The 23,056-nt window shown below is 35.6% G+C and overlaps 1 protein-coding gene across 4 annotated transcripts in view; it reads right to left on the reverse strand.

Moving 5' to 3' along the window:
- Positions 1–23,056, reverse strand: part of LOC106111394 (microtubule-associated serine/threonine-protein kinase 3) — a 51,005-nt gene that overhangs the window by 13,904 nt on the left and 14,045 nt on the right. For 3 of the 4 annotated variants that reach the window (XM_013293463.1, XM_013293462.1, XM_013293460.1), the window contains exons 2-18: positions 22,777–22,862; positions 22,020–22,094; positions 15,406–15,542; positions 11,995–12,070; positions 7,800–7,903; positions 6,530–6,649; positions 6,109–6,231; positions 5,674–5,755; positions 5,482–5,586; positions 5,081–5,245; positions 4,145–4,272; positions 3,408–3,548; positions 2,907–3,012; positions 2,268–2,467; positions 1,751–1,821; positions 1,455–1,564; positions 630–747 (exon numbers count right to left, since the gene is read on the reverse strand). In XM_013293463.1, coding sequence (XP_013148917.1) covers positions 630–747; positions 1,455–1,564; positions 1,751–1,821; positions 2,268–2,467; positions 2,907–3,012; positions 3,408–3,548; positions 4,145–4,272; positions 5,081–5,245; positions 5,482–5,586; positions 5,674–5,755; positions 6,109–6,231; positions 6,530–6,649; positions 7,800–7,903; positions 11,995–12,070; positions 15,406–15,542; positions 22,020–22,094; positions 22,777–22,862 — 1,947 coding nt within the window. The remainder of the gene's footprint in view (positions 1–629; positions 748–1,454; positions 1,565–1,750; positions 1,822–2,267; positions 2,468–2,906; positions 3,013–3,407; positions 3,549–4,144; positions 4,273–5,080; positions 5,246–5,481; positions 5,587–5,673; positions 5,756–6,108; positions 6,232–6,529; positions 6,650–7,799; positions 7,904–11,994; positions 12,071–15,405; positions 15,543–22,019; positions 22,095–22,776; positions 22,863–23,056) is intronic. The other variant, XM_013293461.1, reaches the window with a different exon arrangement.

Consider the following 23,056-nt stretch of genomic DNA (forward strand, 5'->3'; position numbering starts at 1 on the left):
TATATTGAGAATTAAACAACGCCAAATTTTAAGTGAAACTAACATCAATATATTTATAGAAAGTAAATCCAAATAAACTAATCAGTTTCTGAGATTAGCGCACACAAACTCACAGACATCACGACAAACAGAGAAAAAAAACTCCAATGGAGTTCTAAAGTTATTAAAAATCTTATAATATAGCTTACGAGCTGTTGCCCGCGACTTCGTCCGCGTGGTATTAGAAAACATACGAACTATATGAATTACAAAAAGCTACGTATCCCTCGGGAACTGGACGTTTCTTGGGGATGAAGCTTATCCCATGTATACTCCAGACTTTGTTTTAAATTTCAATAAGATATGCTGAACCGTTGCAGAATGATCGAGTAAACATTAAAAAACTAAATTGATGAATCCCACGGGAACCGTAACTATTCCCGGGATAAAAAGTAGCCTATGTGTTCTTCCAGACTATGTTCTAAACCTGTGCCAAATTTCATGAAGATCCGTTTAGCCGTTTAGGCTACAAACTCTAACAAACATCCATCCATCCATCCATCTATCCATCCATCCATCCCCCATCCATCCATCCATCCATCCATCTAAACTTTCGCATTTATAATATTAGTAAGATTTTTCTAAGTTACCGTTAACAGTATGAGCGAAGAGTTCCTCCGGCGTGTCTCCGAAGAACGGCACGCAGCCCACCAGGAACTCGTACAGGATCACACCCATAGACCACCAGTCCACAGGCTTGCCGTAACCCTGGAACATCACATCACTTACTAAGAATAATTTAAGAAGCCCTAAATATCGATTTATTATGAAAAATATATAAAGCTACTTTTCAAATAACTTTGAGTGTAAATTATAAAAATATAGAAGTAAATTTTTTATTTTTTTTAAGTTTTTCTAAAGATTTTGCTAACTGCAGCATTTAGAAATTAATCAAACACTAAAAGTAAATTTAGTTGCTACTTATTTACACTTTTTAATAAAGAAACCACTTAACTATAACAAGTCTAAATGTGTAAGGGTCTCCTATAGTAAACATATACCGATTATTTGACGATACATTTAACGAACTGTTCTCGTACGGCTTTCATGACATTTCTTCCAACTTATTCACTCCCTAAATTTAATAGCGTGATAATATATAGCATGGCATAAATGTAGGGCATTTTATTAAAAAAATATTTTTTAAAAAATATGAAGTGACTAGCTTTCGCCCGCGACTCCGTCCGCGTGCTATTAATAAAAAACAAAACCAAGTAGCTTATGCGTTCTTCCAGACTATTTTCTACATGTATGCCAAATTTTATTGAGATCCGTTCAGCAGTTTAGGCTACAAACTCTAACAAACATCCATCCATCTAAACTTTCACATTTATAATATTAGTAAGATTGCTGAGATCCTACATAACAAATAAATGTGTGTTTTAGTAATAATTTGGTATATATTTTCTACATACTTGTCTCAGTATAACTTCAGGAGCGATATACTCCGGCGTACCGCAGACTTGCTTGTCGGAGAACTGACGCGCCTCGCGGTCCGCGTACTCTTCGTACAGATTTGTAGCCACTGTGGGAAATTATTGAAATTTAAACCTTATACACGTACACTTAGAGCTTAAATTCTGTTGGCAAAACATTCCAAATAATTTGTAGAAGACACAAGATTGAAATTCAACAAATTATAAAGGCAAAACATTCTCTAAATAATTTGAAAACAAATGAACGTTATTAGTCAATTTTGAATGTTACTTACACGACATAAGGCCCATTTTGCTTAGTCCAAAATCCGTCAACTTTATATGTCCCGTCGCAGTTATAAGAAGGCTGCAACAGATAAATTCGTTTAGTCAGGTTTATATAATTTCTAAATTGTATTGAACTCGATTATAAATAAAGTAAATTCATTACATTTACTCTTTAAATATAAGGTGATAAACGCAAGCGGCCAGGAATTCGTCAAAATAGCGAAGCGATCTTCTCATAGACATCCGCAAAAACAGATGCCTACCTTTAACCGACTGAGGTGGGGACGCACAGAAATAAGATATCTCCTCTTTATGGGCAACTTTCGCCAAAAAGAATTCCCCTTCCTATTAAAGCATTCCAAGTAAAGACTTGTAAGTAAAAATTGCAAAGCGAGAGAGTACTTTGTCCTGTTGACTCGTATCGTTTCATGTAGTATCGCATCAAGTCGAGTTTTGTCGTATTGAGTCGAGTCGAGTCGAGTCGAGTCGAGTCGAGTCGTGTCATATCGAGTCATGTCATCTTACTTATCAGGCTTGAGGTCTCTATGCACGATGCCGTATGAATGCAGATACTCGACAGCGAGCACTGCCTCAGCGAAGTAATGTCGCGCCATGTCGGGCGGCAGGGGGCCGGCGCGCAGCAACGTGGCGCAGTCGCCGCCCTCCACGAACTCCAGGATCAAACACAGATGGCGCTTCGTCTCGAACGAACAGTACATCGTCACCTGAAAATTGGTATATACTAATATTATTCAAGGAAAGATTTCTACTTTTGGATTTTTTATGTATTGAAATAACTCAAAAAGTATTAGGCTGATTTCAAACTCTTTCACCGTTAAAATGCTCCGTTATTAGTGAGTAACATAGGCTATATTTTTTAAATTCCACGTGGCCGAAATCGCAAGCAACAGCTAGTTTGTCATAAATCAAAAGATAGTTAAAAGTCAAATTGTAGGTCTTTTTAAATACCTCTTTTCTTTTGTTCTGAGTTGCTCTTGGAGTATTCCGAGACAAGATTTTCATTGGTCAGTTAAAATATAAATAGCCAATAATTTTAATTGAGAAAAAGTTACTATTTCTTTGAATAATAAATGTAGGAAAACGTTTGCGAACTGCCTATTACATTACGTATCCATACGTTTACAAATTAATATAAATAATTACCACAAAAGGATTATCAGCAAAACTGAGGATGTCTCTCTCCGCGAAGGCCTGCTCCACTTGGTTCCTCAGGATTAGATTGTTCTTGCTTATCTTCTTCATTGCATATCTACATACAAATAAACAGTTTTTAGGTATATCCGTAACTGTTCTTACCTTAGATTACAATGTCTAGATTATTAACTATTTCGGAAATTATTCGCAACTATTGCGGACAGACAGACAAAAATGTTTTAACTCAGATTTTCGATATCAGTAACGTAAATGCATCAACTTCGATAATTTAATTTTTTTTTTATGTTACGTACAGACACTGCAATTTATTTCTTACTTTACGGAGACACTTAGACATTTAGAGAGAGAGAGAGAGAGAGAGAGAGAGAGAGAGAGAGAGAGAGAGAGAGATATTAAAGACTTAATTTAATTTGTTTAAACATAAATTTCCTTTGTAAAATCAAATGAGAATTACGAAACACTTTATTAAGTAAAAGTGCCCCTACTGACCTCTGTCTGGTTAGTTTGTGTTTGACGAGGTAGACTGCGCCGTACGCGCCGTTGGAGATCAGTTTGATGACGTGGTAGTCGTTCTCGCTGGGCGGGGCGCCGCCGGGGGGCGCGCCCGGCGGCGACTGGCGGCCACGCCCCCTGCAAACAAACACATAATGAACTAGCTGTTGCCTGCAATTTCGCCTACATACCATTAAAAATAATAATGAAATATAGCCCATATTACTGATAACATAGCTTTTTAATGGTGTTAAAATTTTTTCAATGGGCCAAGTAGTTTTTGAGTAGTTACAATACATACAAAAATACAAATCTTTTCTGTTGATAATATGTATAGATTACATTTACTACTTTATAAAAAGAACACATATATAGATTTTTATACATATACTATCTTTTCCCTGCGACTTCGGCCGTGGAATAAAAAAAACAAAAGTAGTAGCATGTATTCTTTCAAACTATACTCTAATTTTATCGAAATCCGTTCAGTTTAGGCTACAAACTCTAAAATCCATTTAATTCTTTCTATTTACAATATTAGTAAGAATACAAGTAACATTACAAAACTAGAGAATATTACACAGATCTTATTGCCATTCCAAATAAGTTCGAGGTTTTTGACAATAGTCGAATATCAGGCGACCCAAACAAAAAAGCAGTTAGATGGATGGATGTTTTTAGAAGGTATAGCAACGGTGTTTTGATGGCAGTAATTTGATTACGGTGGTACTAACTTGGAGGGCGAGGCGGAGTGCTGCGGGGGCGGCGGCGGCGGCGGGGGCGGCGCGTGCAGTTCCGCCAGCGGGTCACGTGACAACCCCAGCTTGTGTATTATGTACTGCGGGATGTCCGTCGTTATACCCTGGAATATATATTGTATTTATTATTATATCATATTTTTATTATATTATATTACGAGCTGTTGCCCGCGACTTCGTCCGCGTAGTATTGGAAAACATACGAACTACATAAATAACAAAAAGCTACGTATCCCTCGGGAACCGGACATCTCGGGGATGAAGCTTATCTCATGTGTACTCCAGACTTTGTTTTATATCTGTGCCAAATTTCAATAAGATATGTCGAACCGTTGCAGAATGATCGAGTAAACATTAAAAAACTAAATTAATGAATCCCACGGGAACCGTAACTTATCCCGGGATAAAAAGTAGCCTATGTGTTCTTCCAGACTATGTTCTAAACCTGTGCCAAATTTCATGGAGATCCGTTCAGCCGTTTAGGCTACAAACGCTAACAAACATTCATCCATCCATCCATCCATCCATCCATCCATCCATCCATATAAACTTTCGCATTTATAATATTAGTAAGAAGTAAGATTTAATACTTGTTATGTACTGGAATATCCACTAGAATGAATTAGTGCGTTTGTGTAATAATGCTTTACAATTTATCCATCATACTTAAAGTTCTGTTTAAGCTACTCGTTGTGTACACATCATAGGGATCATTTGCAGTGGAATGGTACAGTTGTGTAAAAGTGTAACGGTATAAAATTCTATGTGTAATTTTGTAATAATAGAACCATGAAATAGCGCAAATGTGTAAACAGTGTAACAACGTGTGTAAAAGTGTAACAGTGTAATTGCGTGTGTAAAAGTGTATTAGTGTAATAGTATGTGTAATGGCGTAACAGTGTAATCTCTAACCTGCGACTGCCTGGCATGCCCCTCAGCGGCCTCTAGCAGGCGGTAGAAGCGCTCAGGGTCGAACTCCAGGCACTCTAGCAGTCTCGCCGGGCGCGCCATCGCCAGCACCAGTCGCGTCACCAGCGGCGCCACTTGCGCACCCGCCTCCGCAGACTTCTCACGAGTCTAAACAAAATAACAATTTGTTAAAAAAATAACATAAGTAAATTATTACATACGGAAATACTTTCAATTCAGATATTTGTTTTTTTTTTAATTTAAGTAATTACCTAAAAATGAGAACTATTCTACAAAATATGGGCGTAATCATAGAATTTCCTCGAAAAATAGGTAAGCAGTAACAAATAATGAGATTATAGTTCTTAAAGAGAAAAATTTCATAAAAATGTGTACTAACTTACCTCAGCTAACAACCTGTCGAGACTGTCCGCCATGTCATAGAAGTACGTGCTGGTCACCTGCTTGGATTCCGACTTGTGTAAACAATCACGCGCCATCTCCAACACCTACAAAGATGTCAGTTACATAAAATCATAAAACTACAATAAATATTATCAATGACGGCTTATCTTATTTATTAGTTCACAACTGACCTGTCGTTGAACAAATCTTTCTATAGGAGGCCTGTCAGGTTTCTTGTCAAGTTCCGTCAACTCGTCAATAAGTCCCCGCAATCTGAAATAGGTAGAAAATTAAAGACATAGGCATACTTATCGTACTTTTGTTTATATTAGTACATGCACGCATGTTGGTGCAATGTGTACACTTTGGTACAAATGTGTACACACTAGTACAAAAATGTAAACATTGCTACAAATTTGTACACATTGGTACAAATGTGTACAGACTGGTACAAAAATGTAAACATTGGTACAAATGTGTACAGATTGGTACAAATGTGGACACATTGGTACAAATGTGTACACATTGGTACAAATGTGTACACTTTGGTACAAATGTGTACACTTTGGTACAAATGTGTATAGATTAGTGTCAATGTGTAGAGGTTAGTGTAAATGTGTACACACTTGTCATCCATGTGTTTCTGTGCGGCGGGGAAGCGCGCGGCGAAGAGCGCGGACATCGCTGTGACGGCGTCCTCGCGCGCGCCCTCGCCGCCAGACCCGCCCCCCGGCGACCGCGACGGCGAACTGCAAACACCATTACAAAAACACACATTCATTATAAATTCATTTCATATACTGCAAATTCTTGCTTAGATACAATCATTTTGTTTAGTTTTTTAATACACTATTTTTTTTAATAAACACTTGGTCATTCTACAACGGTTATATATTATTGAAATTTGGGACAGATATACATAAAACAAATCATGGATTAATACATAGGATACGATTAATCCCAAGAAATATTAAGTATCTGGGGTACATGTAGTTTTTTGTTTAAGTTAAATTGCAAGCAACATCTAGTCTGTACTAAATAGTATACCTGAGACTGCGACTGCGTACACGCTTCGGTGCGGGGCGTGGCGAGGGCGCGCGCGGGGCGTGGCCGCTGCCCCCGCTGTCCGACAGCGACGCCCAGTTCATGCCGGACCCCTGCGAGCTGCTGCAATGGAAAATAGTTTTATGTTTATTGACTCTTTATTATCATCTATATTAACATTGTAAAGAGGAAATTCTATTTTCGTACATATCGAAATAATTCAAAAACTACTGGACCGATTTCATAAAATTTTGCGCAGTTAGAAAGGTATTTTATCTGTGAGTAATGTAACCTACATTATATATTTTTTTATTGCATACGGAGAAGTCGCACGCACCAACTGTATTTAATTTTATTTAAATCTTAATCTGTGAGTAAACATTAACTAAAACAACCATATATTAAAATTGGTTTTTCAACACACAATTGAAAGGACAATGGTGAATATACAAAATTAAATTATAAAGCAAAACTCAAATATCCGAAAATACAAATTCCTTGGTGAAATTAATAAAATTTGCTCCAATAGAGATAAACCAAAAGTGTTCTTAACCGATAAATAATACGGTCCAATAGATTCTGTTTCGTCTCTAATAAATTTCATTTAATTGGACTATTATCGTTTCCGTTTACAGTTCCACTTGACCTCCAGCAAGGTTTAACTGCCTTCCGTATTTTCGATCAGGAAACATCTTCTTTCAATGAACTAATAGTAAAGATATTTCCGCTCTTATTCCAGAAGTAATAAGATCGATATTCAAGAAACGTCTGTTATCTAAATATATTTTATTGACATTTCTATTTCAGCAATTTATACTGAGAACCTAAATATGTTATACTCGGGATTTCTGAATAATCAAAGAGGCCTTTACCATATCCATAGATCTTATTTATCCCTCCTCCCCCTTTTAACGGCTCCATCCATACCTTACCATGGGTAACTTTAGATGTAATAATGATTACAAAACAAAAGTTTTTACTTCAAAAGCGTCCTTCGACAGTAAAAAAGATAATACAGAAACAAAAAATTCATGACTTTGTTATGGCTGATTGACAACCTTCAGGCATGACTACAGAAGAACAAACTCTAACCCCTATGTATGAAAGCATAAATTTACACGACAAATATCCATTCTGGATATTAGAATGTAGAATAATTTATTCTTAACGTTGTGCAGTAAGCGTTAAGGTGTAAATTCGTTTAACAATGATCCTAGAAAAAAGAAAGTAGTAAAATAGACTCTATGCTGTAAGTAATAAGGTGTAAACTTACTTGAGCGAGTTCTGATGCTGCTGGCAGTGCGGGCAGGGCGCACGCGGCGGTTCGTACGCGCCCTGCGCCGCCAACAGACGCTCCTGGGACGAGCATTGCGACTGCAACATTGTACAAACGAATACAGTGAATCTGGTTGTTCTACAACGACATACGACTTTTAGAACATTCTTATGGAAAAAAAAACATCAACAAACAGTTCGCCATACGTTAAATCATGAGGAAGAGGAGACGCACATAAAGAGGACATTTCCCCTTCGTATGTGTCTCCTCCACCGTCAAATCCACTTTTTCTTCCCATCCCTTTCTCTTAAGAAAAGGGTGGAAAGGGAAAGGGACTAAAATTAGGCCTCCGGCACCACACCAATCAGACAAAACGCGACATTGCGTCCACTTCCCGCCTGTTTTCTGTATGGTCGTAGTATTACACCGGGCGAGCCGGCCCTGCAGTGCTAAGATGTTAAAGCGGGCTCTACCACTGTTGAAAGCTCTATCACTGCTAAAGCGAGGAGCATTTCTTGTCGCCAGGAAGATTATGGTAACCCGTTATAAATATGCAACTACCTAGGTCCTGATAACTTTCGAACCAATCGAGTTTCCACCTTTGTGGTTTGGATACTTAAAGCGTCTGTGAAGCTCTCTGTCTTCAAACATAGCTAAAACTTAAACCTCTGGTGGCTCTAAAGTTTCGGACCTTGCGACCAATAACTCATGCCTTACGCGTCTCAAAACTCACGGTCTATACTCCTGTTGCTTACTAAACAACGCCATAAATACTGCTTATCAGATTTAAACGACTGACGTTTGTAAATAGTACAACGAATAAGGAAACGTGTGTTATTACACAACTTTTCCTTCTGCGTTTACATGAGGTTTAAGAACTGCTACTTTGTTAACCATGTTGTGTTTGTTTCCACTGTCTAATCCGTATAGAAACGTGTTGTCATACATCTCCATTAAATCAGTATTTTCGAAAATAAAAAGACAATTTAGTTTAATAGTGTTAAGAAGAAAATTAGTACCGTAATGTAGAATTGTCGCAACACTAGATTATCGGCATAAACGTCACATCCCTAGCTGACAGCTGTCAATGTCATTAGAAGGATGTCTGATTCGCGCGCATACCTGGCGAAATCTCCAGTGGGGTATTTAAATTAACATCGCTAGTTACAATTATATTAATTGTTTGAAAATAGAAATGAAAGTTTATCACACTGTTACTGAAGAGCCATTCAATCGACAATTAGTCACTAATAATGTCTATTAGAGTACTTTTTTCATTCTAAATCTACACTAAATAACTAAGTGAGAGTTCAAACTGGGGTAGTATATTTTTTAAACTAAAACATCGCTTCAAATTCAGTTATGCTACAAACTAGAGCATTATAATATTTAAGGGCCCTCATAAGATTGTTACAGACTAACCACGTGCAGCGGACCGTACGGACCTTGACCTCTACCTACATTATTTCAAACTCCACCAAATAGAAGCATTTCTTCTAGCTAGCGAGTTGTTACATTTGAGTAGACTCAAAGATTAAAAAACTTTTTTAACATAAAAAGATACTTTTCGGTAAAAACCCATTTAGTAGTACAAACATTATACTGCAAATTTAAAGGAGGTGTAATTGAACATTTTACGAATTACTTTACTGACAGCTTACGCACTCAACAATTTTATCGACCAATAGTTCAATCAGGCGCGTAATAAATCTGAACATGTATCCGCACATTACATCGATTTTGGGATTACTCTCAACCGTCACCCCGCTCTATCCCTACGTGGAAAAAGATGAGAATAAAAATTTTTATCCGTCCCACCTTTTATGACGAGGGGACGGATGCAACTTATTTTATTTCAAAACGTCCCATCTGTCACCTTATTGGTGATGGTGGGACGGATGAAGCTTTTTATTCTAACGTGGGGACAGATCGGGGTGACGATTGGGAATAATCCCGATTTTGTTCTTTTTTGATAAAAAGCCTTACACTTATGTCACGCTTTAGGCTATATATTTTCACGCTATTAAACTGAGGTGGTAAATATTTTAGCCAATAACCCTAATGTGGGAAAGAGACCATAAGTTGCTGCCAACATCAAGGAAGCAAGAGCATCATTTTGACATTTCCTATTGATAATTTGAAAAATGTAAACAACAAAATATTTTTTTTAACTTTATGCAGATGAAGCCGCACGGGGACTGCTAGTTTAAACTATAAAGATACCATGTCTATAGCAACCTAGTGTTAGGAATAAAATTAGTACCGTGCTATAGAATTAGCGCAACTCTAGATTATCGGCAAGAACGTCACGTCCCTAGCTGACAGCTGTCAATGTCATTAGAAGTATGGATAGATTGGCGCGTAACTTGAATCTGGACGAGAAATATTGCTCTGAGTTAAAAGCGACAGTATCAATTAAATAAGTTGTCTAATACTAGTTTTAAAGGTATGCTACGAAGGCGTGGTCGTATAGGTGAAGTTTTTGCGAGCATGACTTCACAATAAAACCTTTGTTTAAGTATATGTACATTATGAACTCATGCCTAATGTCATGACATGTAAATATTACCCTAGGGTGTAACAAACCCTCCTTTATACATTTTTAATTAAAAACAAACAACGACTTTTACTAAACATTGCTGGTAACGAGTCTAGAATATTCTGGAATTATATTAAGTACACCTTTAAAAGGAGGAATAGTCTTTTAGAGACAAGTGACGATTGTTTTAGAATACATTGAAGAAACATTTTGTAAATCCCAAAAGACAGAACTAAACTATAGATCCTAAAGCACTTCATTAACTATCCTTTTAGCTGTAAAGCGTTAGGCACAACTATTATTTCAATTAGACTCTTAAGCATCTCACTAAATGCATCTTAACCTTTCACAAGGAAGGTCTTATAATACGAAGTGCTGTCTAAAAGAAATCGTTACGCTCGTCTTGCCATAGGTCATCACAGCCTCTCGTGTTTATCAACGCTTCAAGACGTAGATAACATCGCAGATTCTTGGACCGCTTTCAACATCAAAGATTCAGTTTTATTGTTAACAAAAATGAACTTTATTACAATTACATAAAGTTGATTTTATCGGATTGTATGTAGCAGACGAAAATATAGTACGCAACGCACCTGACGTTAAATACGCTAATTTATAATGTTTTCATTTTGCATAAAAAGTGTGCACGCAATTTTCAACCATAAATCAACTGATTAGAATAAAAAAAACATTATTAATAACCAAGAATCACTTCCAAGGGTTGCTACCAAATTTCTCGACTACTACTACGCTTGGAAATAGGGTTGCTACAAACATCACTTTTGTATACGCAATAAACTCGTTCAGATCTATCCGTCAACTCAGTACTGCATACCAACTTAATTGCTACAGTTTATAAATAGTATTACAGTAAACATAAATAGTCCACTCAGTGTATGCTAAGCAAAATGAATCACGTACATTCCTGCCACTTCTCGGAGCAATTAACGCCACATGCAATAACCGGCGCTGGGGCCAGGAAGACAGCGTCAATCGCTCTCACAAGTATAACCATGAAAATATCCATTTCACAATTCACATCTTGTATCCGTAACATTTTTAAAGAACTAAATTGGTTTTTATATTATATATTACATTTATATTAGCAAATATTGTAGTTTTCAGAACACAATTTTAGTTGTAAGGGGCGTTAAAGCATGGGGTAAAAACGATTTACCGTTTGTGAAAATCGATCTCTATTCATATTTTCCGCTATTGTCTTTATTTATTACTATTATTATGAAATTGTTTCTTTTAAATCAAATCGTTTGCCTTCTCTTCTTATAAAATAAAACAAAAAAACATTGTAGTTAATATCGCACGTGTTAACTCTAGTGAAGCTGTAAAACCGCTAATCTCGAAGCCCCACGTGTGTAGGTGCATTGACTGAGCGACCGATAAAGTGATTGTTCCGCTCGTTACTATCACAGATTGTAACTGCCGTTACAGATATCGATGAAATACATTATTAAACTACTACATAAAAGTCAATGTTGAAAATAAGGACAAAAGCCTAATACGCCTCAATTTAGAGTAAAAGAAGGATGACACACATGATAAGGTAGCCCAGTAGATTAAATATTAAATCATTCGTCATGTAGAACCTAACGTGTGTGGCATACATTACATTTTTAAGAAGGAATAGATACTTACTGACAGACTGGAGCTGCCGGGCGTTGTCCCATACCCAGACGAAGGCAGCGACGCCACCGACCATCTTCTGCCATCTCTGCACAGAGTTTTAATGTTTAAAACCGGTTATAAATACAACAAAATGCAAGCAATTTATAGTTTAAACCGAGTTTTGATGGGTATGGTAAATTTTAGCCGGTCTTAACTAAGGCCTTTATAAAGTAGAAAAAATCGTATGTTTGTTTGTAACAAATAAACTTAAAAAGTACTTGACCGATTTAAAAAAAATCTTTTATCGTTAGAAATCTACATTATCACTAAGTGACATAAGCTACAATTATTACTATATTTTTAAATTCTATAAGGACGAAGTCCAAAAACTGTTTAGAAGTACTCTATCAAAACTCCTGATGATCCTTTCTATACAAAACAAAATCAAGTATTTGTCACATCCATTACAGTTATCTGGACGTAAAGAGTTCAGATATTTAATATTTTTTTATCTGATATGCACATTTTGCGCGAAAACACTGCGTCAATACGAACGTAGATAAAAAGCGGAATCGATGAGTGCATTAAATTTATAATGAAGTTTGTACTATATGATGCATGGATATTTTTGAGAATTCTCAATTGACATTGAATTATCATAGACATAATATGAGATGTCTTTTCTTCAAGTAATCTACTCTTTGGCCTCTTTAATAAGGATTTAACATTCGTTAGAAAAGAACAAAACGAGGATTTATTTTCAATCAATATTAATTAAATTACCACTTCAAGCGATTTTAACGCTACGTCATCGAGAAATTCGTGATATTTTTTAAAATATACATACTATTTGTAGACTAGCATCGAAATTTAAAAAAACAAAACCAACACCTATTAAAGTAGCTCATGGCATTAAAACAGCTGACCTTGGCATCCACTGATGCAAACAGAGCTTGGATTATTCATGGTAGATTGAACCGCGCTCCACAAAGCTTCATTATGAGAACTTATAGCGAAAAATAAGAAATATTAAAAGAGCTTTTTCCCGCGAATTTGTCAAAATTAAAAAATACTTAGTGTCTATGTGTCCTTTCAAAATATGTTCTACAGCTGAATTTCATCAAGTTAATCCGTTTTGAAGATACATAGTAACATATATCCATCCATAATATACTATTATAATAAAGCGTAAACACACACTTCTTTGTTGCCTAAGATGTCAGCAATTACAGCATATTTTTGAATAATTCTTTTTTTAATAAAAAGCCCAACACTTACGTCACGCTTTAGGCTATATATTTTCACGCCATTAAAGTTAGGAGGTAAATATTTTGGATGAAAACCCTAATGTGGGAGAGAGACCATAAGTTCCTGCCAACATCAAGGAAGCAAGGTTGCCAAGTTTTGTCATGTCATGTCATTTTGACATTTACAATTGACAATTTGACATGTAAACAATAAAAAAAATGTATGCTGATGAAATCGCACGGGAACAGCTAGTTTTGGATAAATAAAATGAAGATATTTCACAGACTTCGCTAACAGATCTAAATGATTTTTTAGGTTACAATCACTGACGAAGTATTACTAAAACGTTTGATATCTCTACTTATTTCGATAAGAGATGACTATATTTTTTAAGGACTCCCACTCCTTAAAAAAATATAGTATAATAAAATATAGTACTACCGGAATGGTTTATCAAAAGTCATTGTGTTTTGTTTCCTCCATTTTCAAATGGTCATTGAGTCATTACGTGTGTCACTATAACTTGCGTTCGTCATTTGTTAAACCTGGATCACATCTAAGTATTTATTACTTTACTTACATATCCTTATTTCTGGAGGCACAGACATGAAAATACATACATAAAAAATTAAAAATTAGAAGTTTTTAAGAATTTTTTTTAATTCGACGTTAAAACCGGCCAGTATAAACTTTTTACTGAGCCGTTTAAATCTCAAGTTCTGTAAAGCAGCACTTTGACTACATTTTACATTTCCTCGTCTAAATTACCAGAGTCCTAACACTTGTATAACATTTAGGCGGGAATACACATGCCAAGTTGGCAGGCATGTAAAAAGTGGCTTGCCGTGACATGATATGGAAGCTAGCACATATGATTTTGTGACATCTACGGGCAAGTAGATGGTACGAATCTTAACACCGACATAAATCATGAACATTTTACTGGCATGTGTACGCATTGCGCCAGTTGCTGTCCTAAGACTACATCTAGCAGCTATCCGCTACTTTTGCAGACAGATGTATTCTCTCCCTTATAAACATCTCGGTTCTTAAGAGCGGGCGCACTGTGACTAAACAATCGCACAACTGTGCGAATGTCGATTGTTTTAATCAATTCAACTGTTTAGTTGTTCAAAAATCGAGTAGTGTGCACACCTCCATATAAGCTCATAAGAATCAAAGTGAAACAGTTGTGCGATAATTTCTTACATCAGTTACATGTGCTCATTCCTATATACAAAGTCATGTATGTTTCTAGTGTATTACAACTTAGCGTAGGTGTTCCGCTCTGGCGAACAGACTAGCGTTTGTCAGATAAAAAGGTCACATTTTCTGGAATGTTCGCATAATCTATGCCACCTACGCGAACTGGCGATAGAAATAAATTCAACAATTCCAACGAAAACAGTAACATCTCTTGAGATGTACATTTTTCCGTTCGATGTATAGACTCGTAAAGAATTAATTTCTACAAATAAACTTCGATTCAAACATAATTTCCTTTAAATACCTGACAAGAACGGAAAACTGTGGTTAAGATTTCCCTTCGTAAAAATAAATAACTGTATTTACCCATATTAATTGTACAAACATGTAGATTTTCCTATTGAATTTATAAACCGTTAACTATAAACAATATGAAAAATGTAACCATATGTCTCTAATTAATTCGTCTACAATATTGACTACATTTAAAAGATATAAATAATACATTAGTTATTGGAAAATGCACCTTATGTTATTGCAAAATAAGGGTCAGCGAATCATCACAAAACACAAAGGAACATAAAATTTTAACTTTATTGTATGCATCAAGACTTACAAATTCACTGTAGCTATTTCAATGATGTTATTACAAAAACAGGTCACGTTATATTAAGTCATCACCGTCCTTCAACTCAATATTACATTGGTTAACACTAGCTTCCGTGTTGACCATGGACAAGATTTCTTTCTGACGTAGAGACATTTCGTTACAGAAACACCGAACTCAAGTATGAAAATCGAAACCCGTGTGACGTAAGGATCACAAAGTTAGTTACAAAATAGACAAAAATATCGTAGCATTGGATACAATTAATCCTGCTTGAAGGACCATCTATGTGAAATGGTAGTCTCTTTTGCCTGAATCGTGACAATCAATTACTAAGGGATCTTATAAAACGTTACTCTTTTATTCAGATGGATACTTACATCTCCTTGCCGCGTTTGACACTGGACGACAAAAGAGCGTGATGCAGAGGATGGGCGTGGTGAGCGTGCGGCCAACGAGGGCCCTCCGCCGGCGACAGTGGGCCCGTACCCGGGGAACTGCACCGCCCTGAACCAACCTGGACAAATAGACAAGACTTAAATCATACTCATACTTCACACTAATATGATAATCTTAACATCAATGTGTTATTACTACGTGTATATAAATGAAATTTGCCACATATGTAGAACATAGTCTGATAGAACACAGACTACTAAGTTTTTAACTGATCACATGTTATAAATATAAAATCCCTTTTCCACGCGCACGATTAGCTCCGACACACGACCGGAACTTGAAAAGCATTATGTACTTTTCTATTGGTACGACCGAGAGCTATAGAAATTGTCGCGCGCGACTAATCACGCGTCTATAGTGTGTCTAAATAATTTAGATTAGTTTAACAATTCACTTCATATTTAGTAGGGATGGGTTGTGTAAAATCAGTCATGAATCTTATCGATTTTCGATTTTTATTCTTATAGAAGTTGGAACCGATAGATTTATAGTTATAACTTATGAATTTAAAAAAAAAACACTGTTTTCTCAAATTAATAATGTCCATAACAAATAATAAGAGTAAATAAATATTTATTACTACTACAGCCGTGCGTAATCAAATTGGATTTCGCTATTATTTCTGTCATCGCTAAATACTCTACACCTTAATCAATACTAGAATTGTCCTATAAATTAGTTAATAAGAAAATAATAATTTTAGTGAGTTCGATAATTATTTAAACCGAATATCGATAGTTCAAAATTGTTCGCTATGCGTGTTTGTTCGTCACTACGATACCTGTCTATTAAGTGTGGCATTTCACTTCATACAAATTGAATTCGATACTTCATATGCGTCATTTATCAAACTCTAATCTATCTTATTTAGACATACTATAGTCGCACATTGGAAAAAGAGTCTAACATTCTTAGAATTAAGTTATTGGTACAACGAAATCTATACAACTTAAGCATTTACATTTTGTACACCATTATAAATTCACCCACGTAGCTGTTACACAAAAAATATATCGATTACTCATCAAAGTAACAGCACAGTAGCCTTGTTTGAATGTACTAGATTTACAACTTACATAAACATCGATATTTCACTTTATAAAGTTCAAATAGATTATGATAAGCAACGATGAAAAGTGCATCATAATACGTCAAGGCACTTGACTTCCTTTTAATTCCTTCTTAATAAAAGCTTATTTAAGATTCATAACACTGCTGAGTGATTAGAGATCTTTTTATTTTTTACTAGCTGTTATCTATAAATATATGGCCTATGTTACTCACAGATAAATTACCTTTCTAATGGTAAAAGAATATTATAAGTCGACCCAGTAGTTTTTGACTTATTTCAATACATACAAAAATAAAAAACTACAAATCTTTCCTCTTTTAAAAGTCGGCACTACTCACACAAAGACGTAACATAAAAATCACGTTATCTTAATACATACAACTACCCCAGTTGTTTCTAGTCGATGGTCTAAAAACAAAAGAACCCAGTCGCGGGTTCGGCGAACTGTAGACCGGCCTATAACGCCCAACCTGTCCTTGCATAATCAAACCTCTCTTTCACGCATCGTGCTATCTACATACAGGAATAGATGTACACTTTAGTTATTTAGCTTAGACTAAACCAGCCTTAAACAAGTTAAACAAAAGCGACGCAAAGTTCACTGTGAATGCGCACAGTGACCCTAACTAAACTGTCCTATAGAACCAAATTCAAGATAGTACAATCGCGGATATCCGCGGTATTTCACTTACAAAAAAATGCCTTGTTCCTTTCAGACACAAACTTTGCTTCTTTCAAAAAAAGTAATTTAGTTAGCAATACGTTACGCTGACGTGATAATAAGCCATTAGCCGTGTACCATTGACCGAACTTTTTTCGTAGACATTTAACAACTACATCCTATTGGTTATTGTTTCCCGTCATCTCTATGTTACAAACTTAAACTATACCCTTAAAGGTTCATACTAAGATTCCCTGATTGTACTTTCGTTCGATTAAAATTTATGTTGGCTCTACAATTCATGGAATATAAGAAATTGGGTGTTTTATCTATAGGTAATCACGTAATGTGTTTTGTTAGAGTTTGACTTATTGTTTTTATACATAAGATTTAATATGCGATTAGCAAGCGTGTTTAAAATTCACTACTTACTAATACGGACCTTGTCATTTGACCCATACTTAATGTATTTGTTTTATGTTACTTTACATTGTATGTAAATCATCTGTGTTATTTGCGTTATGGGTCTCGATCAGTCCCGTATTTATTGAAACTCTCAATATATACAATATTATATCTACACTATAATAATAAAGCGTAAACACACACTTCTTTGTTGCCTAAGATGTCAGCAATCACAGCATATTTTTGAATAATCCTTTTTTTTAATAAAAGGCCGTACACTTACGTCACGCTGTAGGCGTATTTTCACGCTATTAAACTTAGGGGAGTAAATATTTTGGATAAAAACCCTAATGTTGGAAAGAAACCATAAGTTGTTGCCAACATCAAGGAAGCAAGGTTGTCATCATGTCATGTCATCTTGACATTTGTAATTGATAATTTGACAAATGTAAACAATAAAATAAGCTTTTTATGATTTCATGCGGGTGAAGCCGCATGGGAACAGCTAGTTTATTATAATTGTCACAAAGAAATCTTTGAATAAGGATTTATCAAGAATTTATCAAAAAGTTGACTTTCGAAAAAATGTTTCGTAACAATTAAAATTTCCAGATACTATAAGATTATATAAATACATTCACGTCAGCTGTCACATAAAATGCCGAAACATATAATAAATGTTGTCTCTATTTTTTCATAGATAAAGAGAGGGATGAAGATATTTCAAACAAGTGGAATACAGCTATCGACCGACTTGTTAAAGCTTTGTAGCATCCTCGACATCTATTCAATGACACTCGACTCAAGCGCTCGCTTAGTCATACATTTCATGTTACTAAACTGCTAAAAACGTACAAAATCTATAACTTTCTAATATTTTGCAATTCAAAATTAAAAGTTATATAAAAATAAACTGAACGTAATAATCGATCCTTTAGTACGATTCGAATATTTAAGATTTTTTTAACATAAATAAGCCAGCGCTTGACCAGGATTCCAACTAAGCTAAGTGAAGACGCGGTCGAAGGACAGATGCGCGCTAGCTCAATAAGTTCCGATTCACCCTGCTCTGGAAGTTACCCATGTTATAACTTACTAGTTACTTTTTACAAGTTACTTTTTTTACAGTTTAAACCTATTGATGTCGATTAATGTAAACACGAGCATCGCCGATGAACTAAACTAGATCTAAGGGAACAGCTAACACATTTTTCGATTCTCAAAAAGGGAGGTGCCGCCCGCACCCTACGAAGTCTATACTAAACACCATTACAATTGGGCCTTAGATCGATAAAACCTACCAGTATTATAAATGTGAAAGTTTAGATAGATGTTTGTTAGAGTTTGTAGCCTAAACTTTTAAACGGATCTCGATAAAATTTGGCATATACGTAAAGGATAGTCTGGAAAACACTTCGGCTACTAACTTTTCTTTTTAAAAACGCAATCGGAATTGCGGGCGACAGCTAATAAGCAAGTAAATTAAAAAAAAACTTTTGCTTGACAAAAAATCATCCGGGATTGATTATCGAATTCGACCGAGAAATCGTGCGTAACTAATTTTTCATCTAAACAAATAGTTACAGAAATATTTGCCAAGTCTGAAGACGTCATATCGAAAATATTATAAATTATCCATCATTTGGACCGGTTTTACCACAGAGCAGCGTTATACAGTTACCCAATGATCTACAGCCAACAAAAACATTATAGAGTAGCCAAGAACAACAAATAATTAAAGGCGTCCGCAGTTCGAGTTCTCACGGGAATAAATGTGACATATTATTCCAATATATCAAACCGATGAAAATAATATAAAGAAAATACCTAACAAAATCTCATAAAATGTTACTTTTTTCGGCACACAAAAAGAATTATATATTTTATGAGAAAAACATGAGAAACTGGCAATTTATACTAATATAATAAAGCGTAAACACACACTTCTTTGTTGCCCAAGATGTCAGCAATCACAGCATATTTTTGAATAATTCTTTCTTTAATAAAAAACGATATAATTACGACATGCCTTAGGCTATATATTTTCACGCTATTAAACTTAGGGGGTAAATATATTGGAAAAAACCTTAATTTGGGAAAGGAACCATAAGTACAAGCTACCAACATTAAAAAACGGATATTATGGTAACGGTAATTTTGACTTTTGCAATTGAGAGTTTGACAAATATAAACAATAAAATTTTTATAATTTCAAGCGGATGAAGCCGCATATGAATAGCTAATTTAACCATTATAAACAAAACATTTTTTTTATCATATCGTCATAGAAAAGTTGAATATATTTCTAGGCTTTGCCGCGGGCTAAGCTTGCTGTTGACATAAAGGTCAACAGAGTTCTAAGGGGAACATTGGAAAGGGGGAAGGGGAGAACGGGAAGGAGAGGGGAATACATTCTCAAGCGGGAAACGGGGAGGTTCATAAACTATTGAACTCAATCACGGGCCCTTCGCTGTGGGAAAATTTCCTGTACATTGCTATGCATTAGTATACTTGGATTTTTATTGAATCTTATTACGTAGGGTTAAAGTTCATATTAAGCGATTTTTAAGCACTGATGAGTTAACAGGGGGTCTTTAGTAATAACGTGGTATAACTGCACCCTTAAAGCAGTGTTAGAATTTAAAGGGTTGGAACAAAAGGGTGCGTTTTTAACTTTTGGAACATTTTTAATGAATAAATTATTGTATGGACCAAAGTTTCTGTAGCGTTAGTAAAAAAAGTCAACATTAGATTTATTACCTAAAAATCTTTTCGTCAGTGATTGTATATGGGGCAAACAATTTAGTACCCAAAGACTTAAAAAAAAACTTCCAGTAATATATTATCTATACTATTATAATAAAGCGTAAACACACACCTCTTTGTTGCCTAAGATGTCAACAATTACAGCATTTTTGTGAATAGTTGTTTTTTTAATAAAAATCCCTACACTTACGTCACGCTTTAGGCTATATATTTTCACGCCATTAAACTTAGGGGATAAATGGATAAAAACTCTATTGTGGGAAAGAGACCATAAGTTGCTGCCAACATCAAGGAAACAAGGTTGTCATGGTTTGTCATCATGTCATGTCATTTTGACATTCGCAAATTATAATTTGACACATGTAAACAATAAAATAAAATTTTCTTAATTTGATTTGGATGAAGTCCCAGTGGAACAGCTAGTAAATCTTTATTCACTAAGGGCATCGCCAGTTCTATTTCGACCTTGAATTGTGGTTTAACTAACCGTCACGCACGTAACTTTGGTTAAACCACAAAATTTGCAATTCGACATCAACTGTTGCAAGGAAACATGAATCAACCGTATTTAGAACTACCAATTTTTTTAACCTTTATCTCCATGACTTTCTTAAGCCGAGACATTTGTACAATAAAATTTTGCCATCTCTTTCATTATTTAAAAAACTAAGATAACCAATGCTTCATTAGTCAGTCCTAATCTATATTAACATCAAAACTTCATCTTAATTGACCGCAGTCCTTATAGAAATATAACAGTGGTAGTGCCCGCTTAAACATCTTAGTATGAATGAATATTACGTCCTGTGTAATACCACGACCACACAGAAGACAGGAGTGAAATGGAAGCAATTCCGCGGTCTGATGAGTGTGGTGCCGGAGGCCTAATTTAATTTTCCCTTTACCATCCTTTTCTTATGAGGATGGGAAGGGGAAGTGGATTTGACGGTGGAGGAGATGCTTAGAAGGGCGAAATATCCTCTATATGTCCCTCTCCTCCTTTGTCGGATACGGGTAGGCAACGCAAAATGCAATTGCAATTGCGGATGTCTGTGGGCAGCGGTCGCTTTGCCATTTTGGGATTCAGGTGGCCGCTTGCTCGTTTGCCACCTTATGTTATAAAAAGTATAATAATAATTAAAGCCAGAACAAAAAACCATAGAGTCGAAAAACAAACGCATAACAAACAAACTCTTACTTTAAGTTACCTAATTGATTCGGTCAACATCATGAGTCTGTGAAAATAATGGAAAGTAATACGTGAACAGAATCTCGTTTGCTCAGCAAAAGTATCAGAAAAAATAATACTCGTTATTTAATACATATGAGATTTGACTATGTGTTGGCAACTTTAATTTTATTTACTTCACAAAAAGTCAAATCAGCATTTCCATAATAATATTATAGACGAAAAATGTTTACACGTTCTATAAATAATTTCCACTCTCATTAATACTAGCTCTCGCCCGCGACTCTGTCCTCGTAGAATAGAAAAAAAGCAGGTAACCTATGTGTTCTTCCATACTATTCTCTAAAATAATGCTAAATTTCATCCAGATCCGTTTAACCGTTTAGGTTACACAAACATCCATCATAACTTTCGCATTTTTGTGAGATAAATGACAACTTACCACCAGAGATAGCCTGTGATGTGGTGGCGGAGGAGGCAGTCGAGACGGCCGCCTTGACACCGCACATGACTCTTTCTGTACACACAAACATATACAAGACGCTAGACAAATTCGCAGATATCTATACTATTATAATAAAGTGTAAACACACACTTCTTTGTTGCCTAAGATGTCAGCAATTACATCATATTTTTGAATATTTTTTTTTATTAAATGCCCTACACTTGCATCACGCTTTAGGCTCTATATTTTTACGCCATTAAACTTAGGGGATAAATATTTTGGATAAAAACCCTAATGTGGGAAAGAGACCATAAGTTGCTGCCAACATTAAGGAAGCAAGGTTGCCATGCTTTATAATCATGCCATGTCATTTTGACATTTTAATAGATAATGTGAGACATGTAAACAATAAAATAAAGTTTTTATAATTCCATGCGGATAAAGCCGCACGGAAACAGCTATCTTATAAAAAAAACTATCGGACAACACATTTTGTTGGCCTCCTGAATTGATTATAAAAACTGTGTTATATGTGTTTAACTTTTATAAACCCCACGTATACATCCCCAGAAAAAGACTCGAGCCTACTCTAAATTAGGAGTGACTGGGACTTAACTAAACACTGGTCATCACGATTTTGTTTTTTTTTGACGTTTACGTATATCATCGTCACCAGCCTTTATCTGCCCACCACTGGACATAGACCTTCCCCAATGCCTTCCACGGAATGTAGAATATAATAAATTTAAATTACCACATGGACAGAAAGCGCTGGGGCCGATTTGCCGAGTGCTGACCTGCGCATGCGCAGGAGATTGCTCCGCAACGCCTTGCTGGCATCTGTTGACAAGGGAAATACAACTTTAAGAACACTTGCTTTAAGGGAATCAATTGTATAGTAATCAATTTAGTAGAAGTGGTATCAGTTGTGGAAGGCTACGGCTTCAAAAAATCTAGGCTTCTTAAAACTTTAAAATGATAGAGATACACCTAGAAAGAGATGGATTACGTGAAAGGTGACACGATCAAGAAGT

Source organism: Papilio polytes, unplaced genomic scaffold (genome assembly GCF_000836215.1).
Source record: "Papilio polytes unplaced genomic scaffold, Ppol_1.0 DF824169.1, whole genome shotgun sequence".
Taxonomy (NCBI): Eukaryota; Metazoa; Arthropoda; class Insecta; order Lepidoptera; family Papilionidae; genus Papilio; species Papilio polytes.